Source organism: Electrophorus electricus, chromosome 18 (genome assembly GCF_041902795.1).
Source record: "Electrophorus electricus isolate QZ-2024a chromosome 18, ASM4190279v1, whole genome shotgun sequence".
In the NCBI taxonomy this organism is placed as follows: domain Eukaryota; kingdom Metazoa; phylum Chordata; class Actinopteri; order Gymnotiformes; family Gymnotidae; genus Electrophorus; species Electrophorus electricus.
This window is the reverse complement of record NC_137514.1, coordinates 19,186,703-19,209,367: the sequence shown is the minus strand read 5'-3', so window position 1 is coordinate 19,209,367 and position 22,665 is coordinate 19,186,703. Positions and strand designations below refer to the sequence as shown.

The 22,665-nt window shown below is 37.7% G+C and overlaps 2 protein-coding genes across 6 annotated transcripts; one reads left to right on the top strand and one right to left on the bottom strand.

The window, feature by feature from the left end:
- The first annotated feature begins 2,380 nt into the window (after positions 1-2,380).
- Positions 2,381-19,028, top strand: LOC113589716 (NACHT, LRR and PYD domains-containing protein 3-like). 4 transcript variants are annotated; one of them, XM_035534912.2, is made up of 9 exons: positions 2,381-2,519; positions 3,136-3,238; positions 4,806-4,886; positions 5,291-7,435; positions 8,297-8,470; positions 11,301-11,474; positions 14,563-14,736; positions 16,908-16,954; positions 17,100-19,028. In XM_035534912.2, the coding sequence occupies exons 2-9, from the start codon at positions 3,192-3,194 to the stop codon at positions 17,642-17,644; spliced, it is 3,387 nt and encodes a 1,128-aa protein (XP_035390805.1). In that variant the 5' UTR covers positions 2,381-2,519; positions 3,136-3,191; the 3' UTR covers positions 17,645-19,028. The 4 variants fall into 4 exon arrangements, with proteins under 4 accessions (XP_035390805.1, XP_081557802.1, XP_081557801.1 ...); XM_081701675.1 differs by lacking the exon at positions 2,381-2,519 and adding an exon at positions 2,646-2,662; XM_035534913.2 differs by lacking the exon at positions 2,381-2,519 and adding an exon at positions 2,889-2,906.
- A 739-nt stretch (positions 19,029-19,767) lies between these two features.
- Positions 19,768-22,665, bottom strand: LOC118242704 (uncharacterized). Of its 2 annotated transcripts, none has more exons than XM_081701680.1 (3): positions 22,556-22,665; positions 21,349-21,408; positions 19,768-21,172 (listed from the first exon to the last, which is right to left on the bottom strand). In XM_081701680.1, the coding sequence occupies exons 1-3, from the start codon at positions 22,615-22,617 to the stop codon at positions 19,858-19,860; spliced, it is 1,437 nt and encodes a 478-aa protein (XP_081557806.1). In that variant the 5' UTR covers positions 22,618-22,665; the 3' UTR covers positions 19,768-19,857. The 2 variants fall into 2 exon arrangements, with proteins under 2 accessions (XP_081557806.1, XP_035390812.2); XM_035534919.2 differs by having other exon boundaries at positions 21,313-21,408; positions 22,556-22,652.

Below are 22,665 nucleotides of genomic sequence, written 5' to 3'. Positions count from 1 at the left end.
CAGACCAGGCCAGGGTCAACGGGACAGGAACAAAAACAGACACGGGAACCAGAACAGACACATGGATGGGCACAGGGACCGAAACAAAGAGGGACACAGAAACTGAAACACGCACAGGGACAGACAACACAACAGGAGCAAAACAAAACCAGGCATAATTGAAGGCAAAAACAACGGCGCAGCAGGAGTAGGCAACAATGGAGACATGGGGGGTGCCTACACAGGCCGGAGCGGGACGGGTGGGAACCACAGGGTGGAGGGCACAGGAAACACAGACAGGGGTGGGACACGCAGGGAACATGAAGCCTACAAGTCAGGAGGCAGGTCTGAGGGCATGGAGGTGACAGGTGACAGGCGAGTCTATGAGGTCCGGGGGGTGCGACATTCAGTGGCAGGCCTGGGGGTGCAGGGGAGATCAGCAGAGGCAGATCCGACAGGTCCAACAGTGTAGCCACAGGGATAGGCCTGGTACGAGGTGTCGGGCCAGGCTTGGAACGTGACACGTGGACAAGCCTGGTAGAAGGCGCAGGGAACAGACTGAGCGGCACCCACTGTGCCAGGAATAGGAACTAGAACAGGCTGAGCAGCATACACTATGCCAGGAACAGAAACAGGAACTGGAACAGACTGGGTGGCATCCTTACATGCCGTTAAAATTACCCGCTTTTGCTTTCCGCAAACAATGAGAAGACTCCTAAATGTTCTCCATTCTAAATGTCCATATTATGGATGCCACTGTATATCAACTCAGATCGGGCTGGACTCTATACCCAGCCTCCTACATCATTAGGCCATGATTGATGATTCACCAAAGTGGCCTAATGTCATCTGAGTTTTGGTTCCTTCTATTTCCTGCTTCCTTTTGTTCTTGAGCTCATCTTTCTTCTCTTGTTTCTCTACCTCTTCCTCTCACCTCTTACTACCTCCATGTTTGCAAAGTTCTCACAAAAGAGTTTGTGCTTACCTGAGATCTTTTTTAGTGCTAAGACATATTAGTGTTCAGTTACTGTGTAAGTGTAAGATGTGTGTGTGGGTGTGTTAATTTCAGGTATGTTTTACTTTTTGAATAGAACTGATTTCTCAGTGATACGAGCTTTCATTCTTGAAGTGCCCAGTGAAAGAAACAGTGTGTGTGTTTTGGATAAATGTATTTGAGAATTGCTAAGAAGAAAATGTGTTTGTATTTTCTATGCCTTTGTTTAAGACATGATTACAAAAGTTCTGTTACTTTCATATTTTATTTCAGTGTGTAAGTGATCAGCAAAAACAATAATATGACCACAGTCACATAGTTATTCTCTCAGCCCGGATGTAAAAGATGTAAAATGTATTGGTTTTTTCACATGACTAATGTCTTTAAGATTAAGCTTTTATATACAATACCATTTGTTTCTTACACACCTTCACAATGTTGTATCTGACTTATAGACCTTATCATGCATAAATATGTTTAAATGAGATGAGATGTTATATGCTTTACTGAAATGATTAGTGGTTTTACCAAATGTCTATGTTACGAAATGTGTATAGCATAAGTGATTCTTATAGGGGATTTACTGACCTTTTGTGAAAGGGTGTATTTATAAAACCAGTCAGTAATGCTGATGTCAGTAGGAAGTGAGCACTTTGTAGTTTAAATCACAAGATCTTTCCACTTCTGAATCGTTCACTTGGACTCAGATGATGTAACTCATTTCTGTCTACTTAGTATCTCATGTCACTTATTGTAACACCAAAATCTTCCCAAATGAAACATGCATTTTAATGAAGGTTCATATGAGGAAATCAGATTTTGATGTTTTTGTGAAAGAATTCATGGCGTAACACATCTGCACTGAGTAAAACATGAGTACTGACATTGTGTTGTATACCACTGTACTGTAACATTGTGCAGTTTACTTTCTATGCACACAAACACCAGAATTCCCAAACTAATGTTCACAGACACACTTGTGCTGCAGTACTTGTGGCTGTCTGCACACACTGAGTGAAGTGTCTGATGACTTTGTCCTGTCTGTTTCTCTCCCTCTCTCCTCTTTTGTTTCTGTTGATTTTGTCTGTCAGGTTTAGGGATGCTATATGTAACAATAGAGTTTATATGTGTGTGAGAGGGAAAGCAAAACACAAGAACAGTGCTGTGTGTGTCAGTGCTCTTTTTACATAATTCCCAATCCCAGGCAGAGGGGAAACTACAGCTACTGAGGGGCTGTTTGAGGATTCTCTTCCCTCAGAGATTATAGTCTAGGGCTCCTCAGCATGCCACACACACACACCCACACAGTAAGAAAGGCTGCTAGCAGATCATTGAACAGTTCTGACCACTCTTAATTTTGACCTCTCTAAGAACCTTAGTTCTGTTTCCTTCCTCAGTCCCGCTATTCTCAGTTCTGCCCCTCTCCCTCACTCTGCCCCCTCTCTGCTCTGATGTCTCCCACAACTCTGGAGGACTACAATGTGAACTGATGCCATTGTCAAAATTTATAAGTACGAATGGCAGTCTGATTTTAAAACATCACGCAGTAAGTATACATTTTATAACATTTGTCGAGCATTCTTCTCCAGATCAACTTCCCAAGTGAAGGAACACATGACCTTGGTAACAACTTGCTTTGTCATTTGAGCTACAGGACCATGTACAGAACGGGGAAGTTCATAACTATTGGTAAAAAAAACAATACTTATGAATACTTTAAGACTCAGATAGATTTAAAATCTATGTTTACAGTATTTTTCTGTAATACATGCATTTATATTATGTATATAATTTGAGTCTCACATGTATGCCTCAATGTGTGCTATGTATTTTCAGTCATGCTCATTTAATGTACTCAGAGTGTACTTCACCATTGAACCATTGTACTTCACCATTGTACTTCACCATTGAACTGATTTTGAAAGAAAAAAAGGTGCATTTTCTTAATGTAGGGCAATTTACAATGTTCATTGGCTTTCCTGTATTAGCAATGTTCTCTTAGCCTTAAACACCCCCCAAAACATTTTTGATTACTGGTTTGATTTACTTACTTAAGAAAGTTTAAAAAATAACTTTTATTGGGGCAATAAAACTGTCAGCATAGTTTGAAATGAAAACACCCTGTACCTTATATATAAAACATCTCAACATCATGTTAACAGGCTTCAGACATCCAGAGTAACATCTCCAGTGTGTCTCTTCGAAGAGGGCCTGTTCCATGGAGAATCCTTATCATTTCAGTAGTGGAGCTGACACTGACCTGAGGTAAAACACGAACACAAACATGTCTGCCAAGAATCTGAATGAGAACTGCATGTACTACAGTACAAATTTCACAACGCCAAGTAGGTCCTCAGTTTTGCAACCATTAGTATTAAGCAAACAGTTGTTCAGGATATTACATGCCTACAGGGCTTAAGGGCATACCACTGGGGTGATCACTTAGCCCTTCAAAAACCTAGGTAGGTTTTCATAAACAGGAAATTAAATATAGTCACATGAATTTGTGTATGTGTACTGAATCAGTATGAGGAAGATTCCTGGCGAGGCTGACCTGTAGAGGAACACTAGCCTAATCAGAGTTATTTTTATTACCTAAAAAAATAATTACCTGTTTTTCTAACCAAACAGATAGTAATGTATATAACACAACAGGCTCATCCAGTAACTCTAATATGGTGTAATATGCTTGATGTGGTTGGCTATCATTATGGATGGAGTACTTATAATAGCAGTAGCATTTTTAGCAGCTTGTTGGACTTTTTAAGAGCTGAATGGTGCTCCAGAACTAACATTTTGTAAAATTAGGCTGTGAAAGTAACGATTTAAAACAATCCTCTCAAAGACTTTGAATATCTATGTGAAATTATAGGAAAATGCATGATTATTTTGGAAATGCTTGATGTCCCTGGATTAGGGAAACATTTTCTAAAATTTGATTTTAGAAAGTGTGCTGAATCTGCAAGGAAGGATGGATTCAGGGGACAGGAAAGGCTTGTGTTCATGAACATTTAAAACAAACAAATAAATAAATTAAAAAAATAAAATAAGAAAAAAACAGCCACGAAACAGACAGTCTTTCTGTTCCTTATTTCAGCGGTTCTCAGCAGTACAGTTCTGTTTGTGAAGTCTCTTGCTCTGAGTATACTGAAACAAAAGTACCCGTTTAAGCAGGCTACTGTTAATGACATGCAGTGTAACATGTATGCTGTCTTTAAGAGGTCGCTAGTTCGTCTTTATGATCACGTGTATTTTGGCGATCTCTTGTGAGAGAGGGGAGAGAGCTCATTTGGGAAAGAGAGCTGGACGCTGTCACTGTATTGTTTCCCTAGCCTTCTCAGCATTTTCAGTAATGCCGTTATGGTGCGTCATACTGTTTCCTTTATGTATATATAGAACATTAGTTGCCATGTGAGCTGGCTTGGTATGGTCAGTCTATAAAATAAACGAGCCTTTCATTGTACCCACACTAATGTCCTCGTTACTACATATGTGCTCCCTCTTAATTAACTCCATGCATCACAGTTACTCTGAAGCAATTGTTCCTCACTCCGGGTAAGAACTGTTACAGCATTTTCGACCCATTTTAATCATTCGCTGGTTCATTGGTTGTGTTTCCGCACAGTAGACAATACTTGACCACACCACACTCCTACATAGGCATGATAACACATGACGGATTGGATTGCTTATTTAAACCAGACATTTGACCGGGCACATCCTCCCTTGCCTCCTCTGATGAACCGCCTAACGTGTGTATTATTATCAAGTGTATTATTTTCAGTCCTCATGCTGCACTTCATCTGAATTATTTTCTATCTAATATCACCAGATGGGGAAACCAGAGAGCAGAATCTCCAGATCCCAGCTGTATGTCTATGAAAAGTGACAGCTCCAAGCTTTTCCCTCTGAGGTAATAAAAAGCGTGTTTACAGGAAAAAGAGATTTACACATTGAATTAGTCATGTTAATAACATGAAACATAAAGGAGTATAGAGATTCTGTGTCCTTTTAAAAAAATATCTATTCTGGTTAGTAGTCATTCATAGCCCAGAGCATAAACGCTGATCCTGAGTGAGCAGTAGATATGCTGCCTGTAGAACTGGACATGTTATTAAGTGCTGTGTCCTGTATGGTATATACTAAAACAGACACACGCACACACACACACACACACACACACACACGCAATGTCAGAGTGTATCACAATGTATATATGAAATAATGACTAAAATGCCTTGTGTTTCAGTCTGATTCATGTATTTATTTTATCCTCTCTCTTTCATCCTGACTCTTCCTCTTTGTTTCTATTAACAGGAGGGAAGATGAACTACAAGATCAGTCCAGGTGTGGAGTGTGTGAGCAGCTTCTGACAGATCCAGTCTCCATCAGCTGTGGACACAGGTTCTGCAGACAGTGTATCAGCAGCTACTGGGACCAGTCTTCTTCATCAGGAGGGTTTGGCTGTCCACATTGCAGAAAGAGATCTAGAACCCGTCCTCTTCTACACCCACACAAAGACATGGAAGAGGCCATGCAGCACGACTGTCACACTCCAGTGCATGATGTACTGCATAGAGTCTTACACACCCACAAAACCAGCATGAAGAACAAGTATGAGAGCTTATTTGAGGGAATCAATACACAAGAGAATAAAACCCTCTTGAACCAGATTTACACACAGCTCTACATCATAGAGGGAGAGAGTGAAAGTGTGGATGAGGAACATGAGGTTTTACAGATGGAGAAAACACTCAGGAAACAACTGTTACAAGACATTCCAATCAACTGCTCTGACATCTTTAAAGCTGTACAAGATCCTAAAAAAGAAATGGAAGAAGAGAACATTAGAGCTGTGATGGCTGAAGGTGTCAGACACACAGAAGAAAAAGAAGATAAAGGACCAGAAATGCCAAAGCTCAGAACGGTTCTGACTAAAGGAATTGCAGGAATTGGGAAAACTGTCTCTGTGCAGAAATTCATTCTTGATTGGGCTGAGGGAAAATCCAATCAGGATGTAGATTTCATGTTTGTGCTTCCATTCAGGGAGCTGAACTTGATTAAAGATGAGCAGTACAGTCTTCATACACTTCTGTGTAACTTCCATCCTGAGATCAAAGATCTTGCCTTAAGGACATATGATACACACAAATGTGTGTTCGTTTTTGATGGTTTAGACGAAAGCACAATTCCACTGAACTTTCTAGAGTGTGAGAATATATTTGACATTACCACGATATCATCAGTGAATGTGTTGATCACAAACCTCTTCAAAGGAGAGTTGCTTTCCTCTGCTCTCATCTGGATAACCTCCCGACCAGCAGGAACCAGTCAAATCCCTCCTCAGTACATAAACCGTTTGACAGAAATTCAGGGATTCACTGATGCACAGAAGGAGGAGTACTTCAGGAAAAGAATCGGTGATCAAGACCAAGCCAAGAAAATCATCTTGCACATTAAGAGAGTAAAGAGCCTCCACATCATGTGCCACATACCGGTCTTCTGTTGGATCTCAGCCACTGTGCTTCAGAAAATCATTAAAAAAAATAATGATACAGAAATCCCTAAAACTCTGACTGAGATGTATATACACTTTATGTGGACTCAGTTACACACGAAGAATGCAAAGTACAAAGAGAAAAACGAGAGAGATCTAAAAACCCTTCTGGAATCCAGCAGAACTTTGATTCTGAAACTAGCTGAACTGGCTTTTAAGCAGTTAATGAAGGGCAATGTACTATTCTATGAAGAAGACCTAAGAGAGTGTGGCATTGATGTCACTGAGGCCTCTGTGTACTCTGGGATTTGCACTGAGATATTTAGAGAGGAATCTGTGCTCTACCAGACGAAGGTCTACTGCTTTGTGCATCTGAGCTTTCAGGAGTTCCTGGCTGCTTTCTATGTGTTTCAATGCTGTGTGAATAAGGACATTGAGTCACTGCAGTTTTTTATGCCTCAGCATTGGGGCTGGTACAGAAACCGGTCTGAGAATGTTCTACTGGAGGACCTGCTGGAAGGAGCAGTGGACAAAGCCTTGAAGAGTCAAAATGGACACCTGGATCTTTTCCTCCGGTTCCTGCTGGGCATCACACTGGAGACCAATCAGAGACTCCTACAAGGCCTACTGATACAGTCACAGAACAGTTCAAAGAGCATCAACAAGGCAGTCCAGTACATCAAAAAACAAATAAAAACAGAAAGCATTCTTACTGAGAAATCCAACAATCTCTTCCTCTGTCTGACTGAAATACATGACCAGTCCCTCTCCAGGGAGATTCAGCAATATCTACAATCAGATAAAGAATCCCAAAGCAAGCTCTCTCCTGGACTGTGTTCAGCTATAGCTTTCTTAATGCAGATGTCAGAGGAAGTGCTGGATGAGGTGGACCTGAAGAAATTCAATACATCAGAGGAGGGTTACAGGAGACTGATACCAGCTGTGTACAACTGCAGAAAAGCTCTGTGAGTGTTATGTGAATGAGTATAATGTCATGAATATTTTTTAAAAATAGGATAAATGTGAACACTGGCCACATTTTTCGTCATGCCTTGTGATGGTCTGGCACGCTGCCCAGGGTTAGTTCCCATCTTGTGCTATCAGAATAGGCTCCACCCCCCATGACCCAGAATTAGATTGGTTTGGAATATGAATGGATGAATGTATGCTGTATACAATACTTAAAATATGTCTGTGGACCACATGCAAATTTCATACTAAAATTAAATGTTTTTCCTTTACATACAATAAAGTAAATGTTTCAAAGGGTCTAAATGAAAAACAAGTGTATTGTTATACATGACATTAGTTATTATCATGTTTTATAATAACCAGTATGTAATATATATACAGTCAATATGCAGTTGGACACACTCTTGGGGGGGGGGGGGGGGGAAGAAAGAAAAAAAAAAACTATTCATACTAATGTTTCCCATTTAGTTTCTTGTTTCACAATGGGAAATGTTAAAGAATGTAGTCCAAAACCAGAAAGAAGTAGAGGACAGAGCTATAGCTATAGCAGAAACCATATTTTTATAATATGCAGTGTTGACAGTACAGCATTATTATGGGTAAATAATAGGTGAGGAGGAAGAAATTTGACTTTTCTTATACACTGTGATCCTTTTACCACCCCCTGGGGGGCCAATCATAACATTGGTTTTAAGTGCTTAACAGTTTTGTGATTTATCAAAACTTCTACTGCTTGTTTGTTTATACATATTTATGTGGTTTCCTCTTCAGGTTATCCAAGCAATTTCTGTGTTACTTGTTTCCATCAGCCTGTTTTAACTGTACTCTGCACTTAATTTTCATTGCCTTTGCAGACTAGATGGCTATAATCTCACCACAGACTGCATTGAAACTCTCTCCTACACTTTGATGTCTCCAAACTACCCCCTGCGAGAACTGCAACTGAGTAACAATAACCTAAAAGATTCAGAATTGGAGCTGCTCTGTTCTGGACTTAAGAGTTGCCACTGTAAACTGGAGATACTCAGGTAAGCCTTCTATCATTTAATACCTGAATTAAAACAAGTTAATTGTAATGTGTGAAGGCAAGGCCATGATATTTTTATGAATATCCCTGGGTCTCAATATAGAAATTAAGCATTGACTTTGGGGCAAATTCTGCTATTGAAGTTGCTGTTAAAGTAATAGAGTGGCCCTTAAGATGGTTATGATTTTCCCCAAGGGAAATAATGATAGCAAGGGCATGATAAAGACATTTGTTTTCACAAGCAGATTTGCTATTATTAGATAAATATGTTATCCTTCTTGGATTCTGGCACTGATTGTGTTTCTTCAAACCATAATTTAACACCTGAAATGCATGGTCATTATGAAATAGGTGAGCAGGAGACAATAAAACCCCTAATGCAGGGCTACTCTAGAAGGATTAAAATATCTAACCAAACTTTAAGATAAGCAATAGATATCAGTAGAACCTACTAGGAATGGGATGAAGCTATGAGCTGAAATGATTTTACAGTTTTACTTAGTGTAATTTAACACAACTTTAAACTTGCTTGTTTACACTGACAGAGCTTATGGGTTATAAAAATTAACTAAAGTTAAATTGTCGCACCACAAGTGTCTTAGCACATTACTTAGGCAAAGTTTGAGATTTATAAATGCATTAATTCCCCACTGATGGGGATTGTGTTTATAAAATGTATGATTAAAGTGTGTTAACAATAAATATAAACCTAATCATGGACATGACTACATGCAGTAGAAGCTAATAATATCAAAGTGGCTGCTCACTCAATATCTGAACTGTCATCCTTTCTCATTATTTTTGGAAGCATTAGCAGCAGTTATATAACAAACTACAAATGTCAAGGGTGTTTAGACCCATAATGCAGAACATATAATCAGTTTATATGCAGATGATATATTACTGTTCCTGCAAAATCATCTCTCATCAAACTATCCAAACTATAGAAATACATTCCAAAATCTCCAAATATATTAACTGGACCAAATCACTCAACATGAGCTCATGCCTCTAAGCACTCAGCACATCACATATTTGAGTATAAAAATCTCCAGATAGCTTTCATAGTTGCCTAATCTTAATTTTAATCCATACTCACATCTAAAAATGATAACTGCCAACCCTCATTGACAGAATATCTTCTATCAAAATGATAGTATTACCAAAAGTAAACAATCAATCAATCAAAATGCATTTATATAGTGCTTTTTACAACAGGCACAAGCAGCTTTACAGATGTTTAGGTCCAAGCCTGCCAATAAGCACCTTCTCACCTCTGATTTTCTTGAAAAAAACCTTGTCTGCTTGACCATCACTTTTCTCCTGTGATTATTTATGATCCTGATTATGAGTTGTTGTTTTTTTTTATTATTTTATTTTAAAGTTAAATTTAGGCCCATGTCTAGACAGTAGACCTACTGCTTAAATTAGGCCCCAGCTCTAATAGTCCTGTTACGGAACGAGGCTTAAGCAGGATGTAGGGATGAGGCACGTTGAGACAAATGTTTTATTTAACACAAAACACCTACACTCACCACACATACTATATTACATCAAATACCAACAAACATATGACGACACAAGAGACACACACTCGACAATTACACACAAGGATCAGATCAGGTGGGTGACAAGAGACAGCGTGACACTACAGACTAACAAACACACACACAGATGTTTGAGGAGGAGGGAGGGGCTGTATTGTAACAGTCCTCCAGGCTTTGGACCTCTTTTTGTATTGTGTTTTAATGTATGTTCAGTCTGGGGCATTAAAATAGTGTAAACAAGCTATACCGTTCAAGGCTGCATAAAATGTGTCCCATGAAAAAAAACAAAAACAAAAGTTATGTGATAGAATGGCTGGGTGGTTGTTCTCTGAAACATCCACAAGATGGAGACATTTGTTTGGTCTCCAAATGCATTTTTAAATGGGAAATGTTGGTCATTCATTTCTCTGTCATCCTGGGGTTAAATATACACAGATGAATGTGTTGAAAAGCTGGAGAGGGGTAGTATTTTATTTTTAAAGCTCCAGATGCCTGGATGGTTCCATGTCTGGACAGTGAATGATCAGATTTGGGGTGGTGTGTTTCTTTCTCACTGTTACCATACAAACACTCCCATCAATTCCAAACTGTTGAACACTCCATTCCCATACTATCAGAAAGTAAAATAAATGACCATTATAAGCAAATCATAAATTTGTAGTTTTTGTAGTCACTCTGTTTTTTAAAAAAATGTATTTTGTTCTCTTTAGGCAACAGTGCATTCCCTCTTTACTTTAATTGTACAGTCAGTTAAGTAGCTTGTACAAGGAGAAATAAAAGGCACCACTAGCATTCAGTAGTGATACACAAACACCGACTCTTGACCTTTTGACTTTAGCTTTCAGCCTAATACATTAAATAGATGTTTTTCCTATTGTACTAAACATATTACGTGTTACATACTTACACCTTCTTAATAAGCCTTCCTCATTTGTATGTTTTTTATTACTTACTGGCTTTGTTTTGTTCTTTGATACTTTGTCTTATTTCATATATTTCAAGTGTTCATCTGCCATACGAGTGTTCTGTTTGGAATGTTATTTTTACGGCTGCACAGAAAAAGTCTGATATTTGCTTATTTATTAATGAATTGGTAATAAAGCTTTCGCATATCACTCTTTCATACCAATTTTGGTCAACAGTTACTGTACAAATCACTTTGGACTAAAAATAAATATACAGTCCTTAAGGTCATTTTACCACCTTTGTTTACCATCTGGCAAAATTATAATTCTGAGCCATTAAATATATTGTAAAATATGTCATATTGATCTGCCTTTGTAGGCTACCTATCTGTAATCTTGGGGAAAAGACTTGTGAAAATTTGGGATCATCTTTGCAACTGACAAACTCAATCTTGAGAGAACTGGACCTTACTAACAATGATCTGCATGATTCAGGAGTGACACTGCTCTCTGCTGGACTGAAGAGTTCACATTGTAAACTGGAGATACTCAGGTGAGCTAAAAATGTAAATATTAAGTATAAATATAAAATATAAGTATAAATATAGAATTATAGTTTTTTTTTCCCCCTCACACCACATAAAAGTAATTACAGTGGTGTGAAAGTGTTTGCCCCCTTCCTGATATCTTATTTTTTTACATGTTTGTCCCAGTTAAATGTTTCAGATCATAAAACAAATTTAAATATTAGACAAAGATAACACAAGTAAACACAAAATGCAGTTTTTAAATGAAGGTTTTTATTATTAAGGGGGAAAAAAATCCAAACCTACATGGCCCTGTGTGAAAAAGTGATTGCCCCCTAAACCTAATAACTGGTTGGGACACCCTTAGCAACAACAACTGCAATTGTTTGCGATAACTAGCAATGAGTCTTTTACAGCACTGTGGAGGAATTTTGGCCCACTCATCTTTGCAGAATTGTTGTAATTCAGCCACATTGGAGGGTTTTCGAGCATGAACTGCCTTTTTAAGGTCATGCCACAGCATCTCAATCAGATTCAAGTCAGGACTTTGTCTAGGCCACTGCAAAGTCTTCATTTTGTTTTTCTTAAGCCATTCAGAGGTGGACTTGCTGGTGTGTTTTGGATCATTGTCCTGCTTCAGAACCCAAGTGCGCTTCAGCTTGAGGAGATGGGCAGACATTCTCCTTCAGGATTTTTTGGTAGGCAACAGAATTCATGGTTCCATTCACCACAGCAAGTCTTCCAGGTCCTGAAGTAGAAAAACAGTTCCAGACCATCACACTACCAGCACCATATTTGACTGTTGCTATGACGTTCCTTTTCTGAAACGCTGTGTTACTTTTACGCCAGATGTAATAGGACATGCACTTTCCAAAAAGTTCAACTTTTGTCTTGTCAGTCTACAAAGTGTTTTCCCAAAAGTCTTGGGGATCATCAAGATATTTTCTGGCAAAACTGAGATGGGCCTTTATGTTCTTTTTGCTCATCAGTGTTTTTTGTCTTGGAACTCTGCTATGCAGGCCATTTTTGCCCAGTCTCTTTTTCATGGAGTCATGAACACTGACCTTAACTGAAGCAGGTGAGGCCTGGATTTCTTTGGATGTTGTTGTGGGGTCTTTTGTGACCTCTTGGATGTGTCATCACTGTGCTCTTGGGGTAATTTTGGTCGAACAGCCACTCCTGGGAAGGTTCACCACTGTTACCTGTTTTTGCCATTTGTGGATAATGGCTCTCTCACTGTGGTTCGCTGGAGTCCCAAAGCTTTAGAAATGGTTTTATAACCTTTTCCAAACTGATACATCTCAATTACTTTGTATCTCATTTGTTCCTGAATTTCTTTGGATCACAGCATGCAGTCTAGCTTTTGAGGATCTTTTGGTCTATTTCTCCTTGTCAGCCAAGTGCTATTTAAGTGATTTCTTGATTGAGAACAGGTGTGGTAGTAATCAGGCCTGGGTGTGTCATTCACAAAGTGCCATGTAGGTTTGGATTTTTTTTTCCATTTAGTAATAAAAACCTTTATTTAAAAACTGCATTATGTGTTTACTTGTGTTATCTTTGTCTAATATTTAAATTTGTTTGATGTTCTGAAACATTTAAGTGTGATAAACATGCAAAAAAATAAGATATCAGGAAGGGGGAAAATACTTTTTCACACCACTGTATGTCTCATAATTATTAATCTCATTAATAAATCAGTCTTAATTTGTCAGTCAAATCATATTGATCACAATCCTTAATTTTTAACTAAAGAAAGTAACATACATTATTTCATTTCTGAAGGATTAAATAAGTGTGCTTTATTTTTGGCCACATTCACACAGCAGGTAAATGTGGTTCAAATCTGATCTTTTACTCTATATGTGATGCACAATTGTAATTTGGACAGCAGCACAAACAGCAAAAGCCAGAGTTATTCTGTTATGTTCATTTCCAATTAGGGCCACTTTCATATGTGGTCATAAAATCGGATCAATATCTCAAATGTGGCAAAATTAATCAATTTGCATTAATCCAACTTGACATTCATCATATTTCTTGCTGCCAGGAAAAAAAGACAAATGAACAGTGAGGGAGTATTTCAGTGAAAGGCTAGCCAGACAACATTTTACAGTGTTTTCCATTTTTAACACTGTTGACAACAAAAATCTATATAATAATAACTATAGGAACAATGAGCTTGTTGCATTAGTGGACAACTTGGTGGAAATAAATTATACATTTAATAACACACAAGCTACTCAAAGTCAAAACCAATAGAATCAACAATCTGTTTATTTATAGTGTAAATTAGCTTGTGTGTGTGTTGTGAGAAAGAGGAAAACAAGGTTTGTGCATACTCATGTAAATGTACATGCATGATGTTAAAGGAGGTGGAGATTTGCTACTTTTGGTTCTCCATACAAGAACCAAGAAAATAAAATGGCACCACATGTAAATGGCAGAATGACATGGCTGTAGGTTAAGTTCAGCTGGTTTTGTTCTATCTGATATATTCTAGGTTATTACTTATTTTTATTTATTTTTTTAAATTTCTGTTCATTCTCTGTCTCTGCTCTGCACTTAAGTTCTAACTCTTGAGTGAAGCTTGATTTGTAAAACATAGGGTAACCTGCACACCAGTGATGAGGTGCCCAGTGTGTGGGCTGGGAGGGATACATTTCTGGAAGAGTTCGCCAAGTGCTCCACTTAGTACAGTAGCATTCAAAAAAGACTTAGTGATAATATGACGGCTGTAGTCCAAATCATAAAGTTTAACTGATTCTGTGGGAAGACTGGAAGTATCAACTAAGCATACAGTGTGTTATGATGACACATGATATATGTTCAACCTCATCAGCCTTTTTTTCTCAGAACATGGTGTCCTACAAAACTATATAAATACATTATGCTTTTTAAACTACATAACATGGAAATAACAAAAATACCCATATTTGGTTAGACTTGGTTTTTAAGGTTACACACAAATAAGTGTTGAAAAAAAAGGTTTATTAATTTTAACATTTTATTTAATTTCATAACAAAACAATTTTTGCTGTTAGACAGTACAGCCTGAGAAGCAGAGACAAATGTCACTGAATTTGTCTCTATTTGTTTTCCTCTCCTTTTTTGCAGATTGTCTGGTTGTTTGGTCACAGGGGAAGGCTGTTCTTCTCTGGCTTCAGCCCTGAGTTTAAACCCCTCACATCTAAAAGAACTAGATCTGACCTATAACCACCCAGGAGACTCAGGAATGAAGCTGCTCTCTGCTATACTGGAAGATCCACTCTGCAAACTGGACACACTTAAGTATGTGAAACTATAGGGGTGTCCGTATAAATGTATAAGGGGGTATATTCAAATTGATACTAGTCTATTTAGGTTACTTTATGTAGTGTCAATGATATGCTTAAATTTGGGTTTGGCTTTTGGCTGGTCAGTGAATTGTCTGATTTATTGTACAATAATAGATACAAGATAACACAGTCTGAGTGAGCATCAGTGTAGCTGTGCTGTTAGATGGGATTGTCTTTGCATCCTGCCAAGCCTCCCAGCATTACAAGGATGAGGGGGTGCCCTGAACACTCTTAACATAATTAATTGCCAGTTTATTGAAGTGTTCATGCTGCTACAAATTAATGTTAAATTAATGTAAAATTAATACTTTAGCACAGTTCTTCTCAGGAGCTTCGTACTGAAGCTTATGCCAGCATTAATGACCAAAATCTAAAGTGTAATGGGAGTGAGGTGGGGGGGGGAACACACATGCAAAGTACCAGTGACTTGGACTTGAGAATGAACAGAATCCAAAACAGGGGAAGACATATCGAAAATGATAAAACAGGTCAATGTAAAGAAATGACTAGTTTAATAACAGAAACACCAGGAACAAACCAAAAAGATAAGAGGCCAATTCAGGGTGAGGGTGAGCACTGGATAAATAAAGAGACTAAATATTGAAGGGGAACCTACGGGATAACAAGGAAGCATAACACTCAAAACAAACAGGGTAAACAAAAAGGAAGGGGAAAGAAACCTAAAGGGAGCAAAGCAACAAGGAAAGAGACTAGACTACAGCATGGGATTATAGATCAGGAAAGAAACTTAGGAGAGTACAAAGAAATAATGTATAGCGGCCAGGAGATCAGAATCAACTTAATGAACATTAACCGGCAAGGCAATATCGACAAAGAAGGCAACATAAACTAGAATACCAAGAGAAAGCATGTAGGAACCAAACAAAAGATAACACTAACAGGAGAATAACAATAGTAAACAGAGAGAGTAACTTAACTTGAAACACCAAGAACGATCAAAAATACATAGAAATGAAATTAGAAATGACCAACAACCCTAAGATTCAGTGACACGGTTTAAATATACAAAGATAAAAAGAATATAAACAAGGAGCAGGTGAAAGAAATGACGGGTGTTGAAAACAAACGAGGAGGTGGAGAAAACGAAACTAAGGACTGGAACACACGGAAGAGATCATGAAGCCAGGGAAACAGGAGAAGCTCCAGTCCGCAAACATGATATAAAGTCTGGTAAATGTGTAGGTTTATTTTTAATTTTTTTTTCATTTTTTTTCCACAAAATATTAGTTAGTTACATCTTGTTTATATAGGCTATTACTTAACATTATTATTGCTATGACCATGACAAAAATGAAATAAAAAAAGATTTATGTAAGACAGGATTATGATAAATCTTAACTATAACGTACAGAAGTTATTAATTTTATTAATTTAGCACAAAACAACACCAAACCTTTTGTTAATGCGAAACAATATTACAAACTTGGAGATAAGCAACAGAACGTGCAGGGTAGCAGGAGAGTGGGGATGCTGAAAAGCTCCACCATGCCTGCTGTATGTTTTATATAAGTTAAATAATGTAACAGTATTGACAAATTAATTTCCTCTGCAAACATGCAGGTTTTACACAAACATATCAGCTGATTGATAATGACATGTTCCCACAAAGGAAAAAGAAAAAGAAAAAATAACACTGAAATAATAATTTAGAAATGACTGGCATGTGTTTAAATTATCATGGTAAATTATAATATTATTATACTATACTATTATAGTATTATAGTATACTGCTATTATAGACTAAAATGGTTGGAATGAAGGACACGTGTGTATGCCTCTACAATGTTACCTGAGTACTGAGGACTCTGTTGTTCTAATTCAAACATCCAACCCTATCTGTAATTAAACAGTTTCCCAGTGGAAAAGCTAAATTAATGTAGCCCTGTGTGTTTGTGTTAACCACAGTCTGAATGTAGACCTATACTGAATGAGTGCAGTAATAAATAGTTGAACTACACTGGGAGAAATGACAGATGGGTGAGAAGATCAATAAAAAATTGCTGTCAATGAAAATACTTTTCAAGAAATTAATAATTCTTACATATTATTATTAAACTGTGTGTGTGTGTGTGTGTGTGTGTGTGTGTTTGTGTATGTCTTTAGGATGGATCATGCAGGGATGATCAGAATCAATGCAGGCTTTAAAAAATGTAGGTTCACTGTATGCACACACACACACACACACACACACACACACACACACACACACACACACACACACACACACACACACACACACACACACACACACATTCAATTTGTGTCCTTGCCTTTAACCTTTCTTCTTGTGCACAGACGCATGTGTGCTCACACTGGATCCAAACACAACACACCCCCATCTCCATATGTCTGAGGGAAACCGCAAGGTGACATGGATGGAGGAGCAGCAGTCATATCCTGATCATTCAGAGAGATTTGATGGCTGTGAGCAGGTGCTGTGTAGAGAGACTGTGTCTGGACGCTGTTACTGGGAAGCAGAGTGGAGGGGGAGTGGAGAGTCTGTTGTAGCAGTGGCATATAAAGGAATCAGCTCAAAAGGAGGCAGTACTGACTGTGCATTTGGATACAATGACAAGTCTTGGTGTCTCATCTGCTCTAATGAGCGTTACATTGCCAGGCATAATAAGAATCACACTTTCTTACCTGTCCTTACCTCCAGGTCCAACAGAGTAGGAGTGTATCTGGACTGGCCGTCAGGCACTCTGTCCTTTTACAATGTCTCCTTGGACACACATACATTGACCCACTTATATACATTCCACTCCACATTCACTGAGCCCCTCTATGCAGGGTTTGGGTTTTGGGCTGTGTCTTCTGGTACCTCAGTGCGAGTGAGATAGAATATCTTGTGTTGTGCAGGGAAATATCAGACAAACCTTACTTTATATTGGGGACATCTTGTATCAGCAGGATTCAAAATTCAATATTTTTCAAGACTCAATTTTTCAGACTACTTAGTAGATATGTCAGGCCATATTTCACTTCTGAGTAGAAATATCTAGATGTTTATTATATAAGTAAGTGGTTTTAAAATTCAGCCATTAGCATGTAAGTGTCACACTCTAGGCTACACTCAGCAGTGCGCGCACACACACAAACACACACACAAACACACACACACACACACACACACACACACACACACACACACCCTTTCGGTTTTTTACTGCCTCAGTTGTTTTGTCCGATATTTATATGATATAGTGAAGTACAATTATAAGCATTTCATAAGTTTTTTTTATACAAATGTTTTTATTGACAAATACATCTAGTTTAAGCAAAGACTTAATATTTACAGTGTTGACCCTTCTTTTTTTAAGACTTCTGCAATTCACCTTGGCATACTGGATATCAGCTTCTGGGTAAAATCTTTACTGATGGCAACTAATTCTTTCCTAATCATTGCTTGGAATTGATAGCAGTTTCTGTGTTTTTGTTTGCCCACCCTCTTTTTGAGGATTGACCATAGGTTCTCAATGGGATTGAGATCTGGGGATTGAGATCTGAGACATGGTGCTCCGTCATACTGGAAAAAAAAAAAATATTAAAAAATTGTTTATCACCAAATTGCTCCTGGATCGTTGGGAGAAGTTGCACTTGGAGGATGTTTTGATACCATTCCTTGTTCATGGCAGTGTTCTTAAGCAAACATTTGAGCAAGCATTCAGCAAAAGGGCTGAAATGCAGTGGCTGGAATGGAGTAATTTTTGTGATGAAGTTGATTTTCATGGCCAAGAATGACTGACTTTTCAGTTAATTGCAATTCATCTGATCACTCTTCACACTCTAGAGATAATGCAAATTGCCACCATTGAAACTGAGCCAGCAAACTTTGTGAAAAGCAAAATTTGTGCTAGTCTCAACTTTTGGACATGACTATACATTGTTAGTAAAATCTTGACTGCATACTTGATATTTCAAAACAGTAACAGGCCACCATCACAATTCAGTATGAGCACATAGATATACACAAAAAGTCAGTTATACATGAGTCATTTGTTGGTTTAAAGGGCAGCAAAAGACAACTGACAAGTTAAATGATCTGCTACAGGAAACTCTGGTCCAAATTAGAGTGTTTATGACAATGCCATTGCTAGTTGCATCTTTTCAAAGATCATTCAGTAAGCTAAAATGTATCAAAACACACCTTCAGTCAAATGTGAACAATGACAGTTTGGACCAATTGGCAGTGATCCGAGCTGAACACAAATTGGCCTGGTCAACTGGTAAAACAGATCCCTAAATTTATTGTATTGTTGCTAAATACTAGTGCATAGTCACAAAATGTAACTTAATGATTAAAATAGTTATTAATCTGAACTTCAAATAAGATATTCTTGGCCTTTTGTACATATATAGCAATCCCTGTGATTCTCTTGAAATACTGAAATTTAGATAATCTTGATTTTGCATACCCCTCAACAAATGAGTGTTGGCAAACCTTTTTGGAAATAAACACAATGAAGCTTTGGAGTAATGAACAAGTTACACATGGTTGTAATGTCCCCTTATTGAAATAAAGTGGTCCAAAATGTAAATTGAAATCCAAATGTTAAATAAGGTAAGATATAAATGTAATCATAATGTATGGGAGCTATATGAATGTATTATTTTCTGAATACAAGAACAACAACAGACCTCTGAAATTCACTCTGTTACAATCTAATGTATTGAAGAAACTGCATGAAATGATTGTCTGGCTTTGGATACAAAAGGAATTTTTGCTGATGTAACAATTTTGCTAATACATGCAGGAGACAGCAATGACTACACAAAAGCCTTTGAAAAAAAATGTGTAATATATATTCAAATTCGGGGAGCAGCCTTCTAAGGTTGGAGTATCTACTTGTGGCATTAAGAAAGTTGATAATAAAGTGTAAAAGGACAATCAAATAACATTTACAATATAGGCCATATATAAATTTTGGTAACACAATTGTACTTTTTTTTTCTTTATTCTAGACATTTACATACATTTATGACATAGGCAATGCCACAGGAAAAAAAAAAAAAGAAACACTAAAATGAACATCATATCAATCTGTAATTTCCATCAAACCAGATGCCTGTAGAGTCTTGTGTTTGGTATGAGTTCTGAGGCAAAGTCCCACACCCTTTTATCAACAACCAGTTGATCTTTGGTAAGAGTCCCTTGTTGTGGTGATCTTACATGAACAATTCGACACACATCAAAAGCCACAAAAAAGACATCTCCATATTTTTGGGGTACGTAGTGCACTGATGTTTGCACTACAGTCCTTGGATTGATAATCATTTTTCTGGGGTTGTCTAAGTCTTTTCTATCTGGTTCTCTATAAATATGTTCCATAATATTAACACCGGGTATATTTCTCCATTCTGGCCGACTGAATCGACCACTCTCTTCAAATTGTGTCTTGGGGAAAAAGTGACTCTCAATGAAAAACACACCCATGTCTTTGTGCTGCTGTTGAAGTTCCTCCATCAGTAATTGAAGGTTAGCATGCTTATAAGGCATAATGATTTCATCAATGTCATTCAGAAGAACATATTTGGACTGATACATGTTTCTATAGATGCACTCATTGAGGGTTACCAACTGGCCATAATACTGGATTTCTCCACCATGGTACATAAAGTCCCATCCTTTAGATGGGTTAAGGAAATGGTCAATAGGCCATGAAACAATCTCTAAAATTCCTTCCCTCTTATAATGCTGTAAGAGTTTCTCCAGGTCAGGTCCACAGCTCGTATTGTAGATAACTATATGTTGAACACCTAGAAGTTTGTATATCTCCACTGTTTGGGCAAATTGCAGAACATTATTGTAGCTATCAAAAAGGCTGGAGATACAGACAGTGAAATTGAACATAAATGATTCATGGGTCTTTTCATTCTTGATGGGCAAGAAATCTTCATTATGAATCTCTGAGATGTTTGCACTGGTTGAAATGGCTACACGTGTTGCACTCTGAGTGTGTGCGCCATGACACAGGACATCTGAGGCTCCAAATGGAAAGCCAAAATGGTCAACGTGTATCTGGACTTCAGCCTCAGCAGTCTGGCAGTTATGGTCATTGTTACAGTAGATGCAGTAAAGAGGCTGCAGACTGTCCCTTCTGATTATGCTGATAACTCGAATGGCCTTATTGATTCTGTGATCGATGAATGTAGACACCATTAAATGTTTTGAGTGTCTAATGGGAGTTATAGAAAACAAACTGTATTTGTTTGTTTCAGAACTACTGTGCATAGCTGGCAATATGTCCATAAATTTATGTCCGGTAAATATTTGAATAAGGATGACCCCTAAAAACACAGAAACTAAAAGCAAAACAAAAATATGGAACTGTTTTTTCCCCATCTTAATCCACAATCTAGAAAAAGACCTGCAGATGGAAACAAAATATTATAATTGTATCAGTACAAGTAGTTCCTGTTAATTTTGAGTGTTTAATGGGGGTTATGGAAAACAAACTGAATTTGTTTGTTTCAGAACCATTGAATCTAGATGGCAATATGTCCATACATGTAAAACTCAAGTCATGGAAGTTGCAATTCCAACCGTTGTTTTATTGTTTTCCCCTGGTCCAGTGCAAAGTTCAGGTGCCATAAAGATCCAGAACTGAAACACAGAAAAAAACAACAGTCTAAGATAAACATAAAGGCATATCAGCAATGTCACTGAAATGACCTCTTCTAGCCAGCCAAGTCCTGCTGAATGAAGTTGCTCTTTACAGTTGTGTTTAAAACAGCTTCTTTACCAAATTGCATGAATAGCCTCTTTTCCACTGTAGGGTCAATAGTTACTAAGGCCTCATCAGGCCAATTCATTTCCACAAGTGTTGTCCAGGAAATCAGTGACAGCAATTATTTAAGGTGGCGATTTTTGTCATAATTATGTCATCATTGTGTTTCTTTTTACATATACAAAACAGCACTGGACATATTTAAATGGCACATTGTTTAATAGTGAACCACAGCAGTCATGAATACTTCTTAATTACTGCAGTTGTTTAATTTAGACAGAGAGCTGGTGAAATAGCATGGGTACAGTGATCAGACACGTTGCAGATGCTGTGATCTACAAATCATACTACTGCATCACAAATATATGAGTCTGCCCAGATTCTTTTACATCTCTCTGAGAAAGAATTGTGAATGATTGGGGGAGAACAAAACCCATCTGATTATGCTTTTTTGAAGCTTAAATTGCTCCTGTAGCTTTATCTGGTACAGCATGGTGCTAACAGCACTGAGGCCACATGTTTGACTCCTAGAGAGCACAATGTTCAGTCACACTAATGAATATGTACATGACTCAAATTCTACACATATAAATTAAATAATTTCTTCAGTTTCATAGCCCAGGTTCTCCCAAACACCCAGTTCCTAGTACCTTGTTTCATGTTGGCTGTTTGGTGCTCTTTTTCATCATAGCAAAATTGCAGCAGTGAAAATTCAGAATGTCATACTTTGCAATAAATAAAAAATAGAATGGAAATTGTGAGCTTAAATATGAACTTTGTAGTACTGCTTCAGTGTGGAACCACCGTTAACTAATTCCTTATATGAGCTGTACAGCATTGTCTGCTAATAATCTGGTAATTTTAAACATTTAGCAGATACTCTTATCCAGAGCGACTTACAAAAGTGCTTTAGTTGTCTACTTAAAGGGCCATATTGAAAAATCTCACCAAAACTGGAGGCCAGAGAACACACGTTTTTATTTCATTTTAAATAAATAATAATAAATAACATTTTCCTATTACCTGAACTCTTCATTGCTTATTCCGTATATGCCAAAATTGCAACAGCAATATTGGTCATCCATTTTGTTACTGAGCCTACAGTGTATGCTGGGTGCTATAACAGGAAGTAA

What these genes read in the sequence shown, in the direction of transcription:
- LOC113589716 (XM_035534912.2), top strand. Translation starts at nt 3,192, where the DNA reads ATGGAGAATCCTTATCATTTCAGTAGTGGAGCTGACACTGACCTGAG. An exon ending in TGTAAACTGGAGATACTCAG is followed by an intron (nt 11,475 to 14,562) that starts GTGAGCTAAAAA and finishes CCTTTTTTGCAG; the next exon opens with ATTGTCTGGTTGTTTGGTCA. An exon ending in TGCAAACTGGACACACTTAA is followed by an intron (nt 14,737 to 16,907) that starts GTATGTGAAACT and finishes GTATGTCTTTAG; the next exon opens with GATGGATCATGCAGGGATGA.
- LOC118242704 (XM_081701680.1), bottom strand. Translation starts at nt 22,617, where the DNA reads ATGGATGACCAATATTGCTGTTGCAATTTTGGCATATACGGAATAAGC. An exon ending in ATAAGCAATGAAGAGTTCAG is followed by an intron (nt 21,409 to 22,555) that starts GTAATAGGAAAA and finishes TCTGTGTTTCAG; the next exon opens with TTCTGGATCTTTATGGCACC. An exon ending in GGGAAAACAATAAAACAACG is followed by an intron (nt 21,173 to 21,348) that starts GTTGGAATTGCA and finishes TTCCATCTGCAG; the next exon opens with GTCTTTTTCTAGATTGTGGA.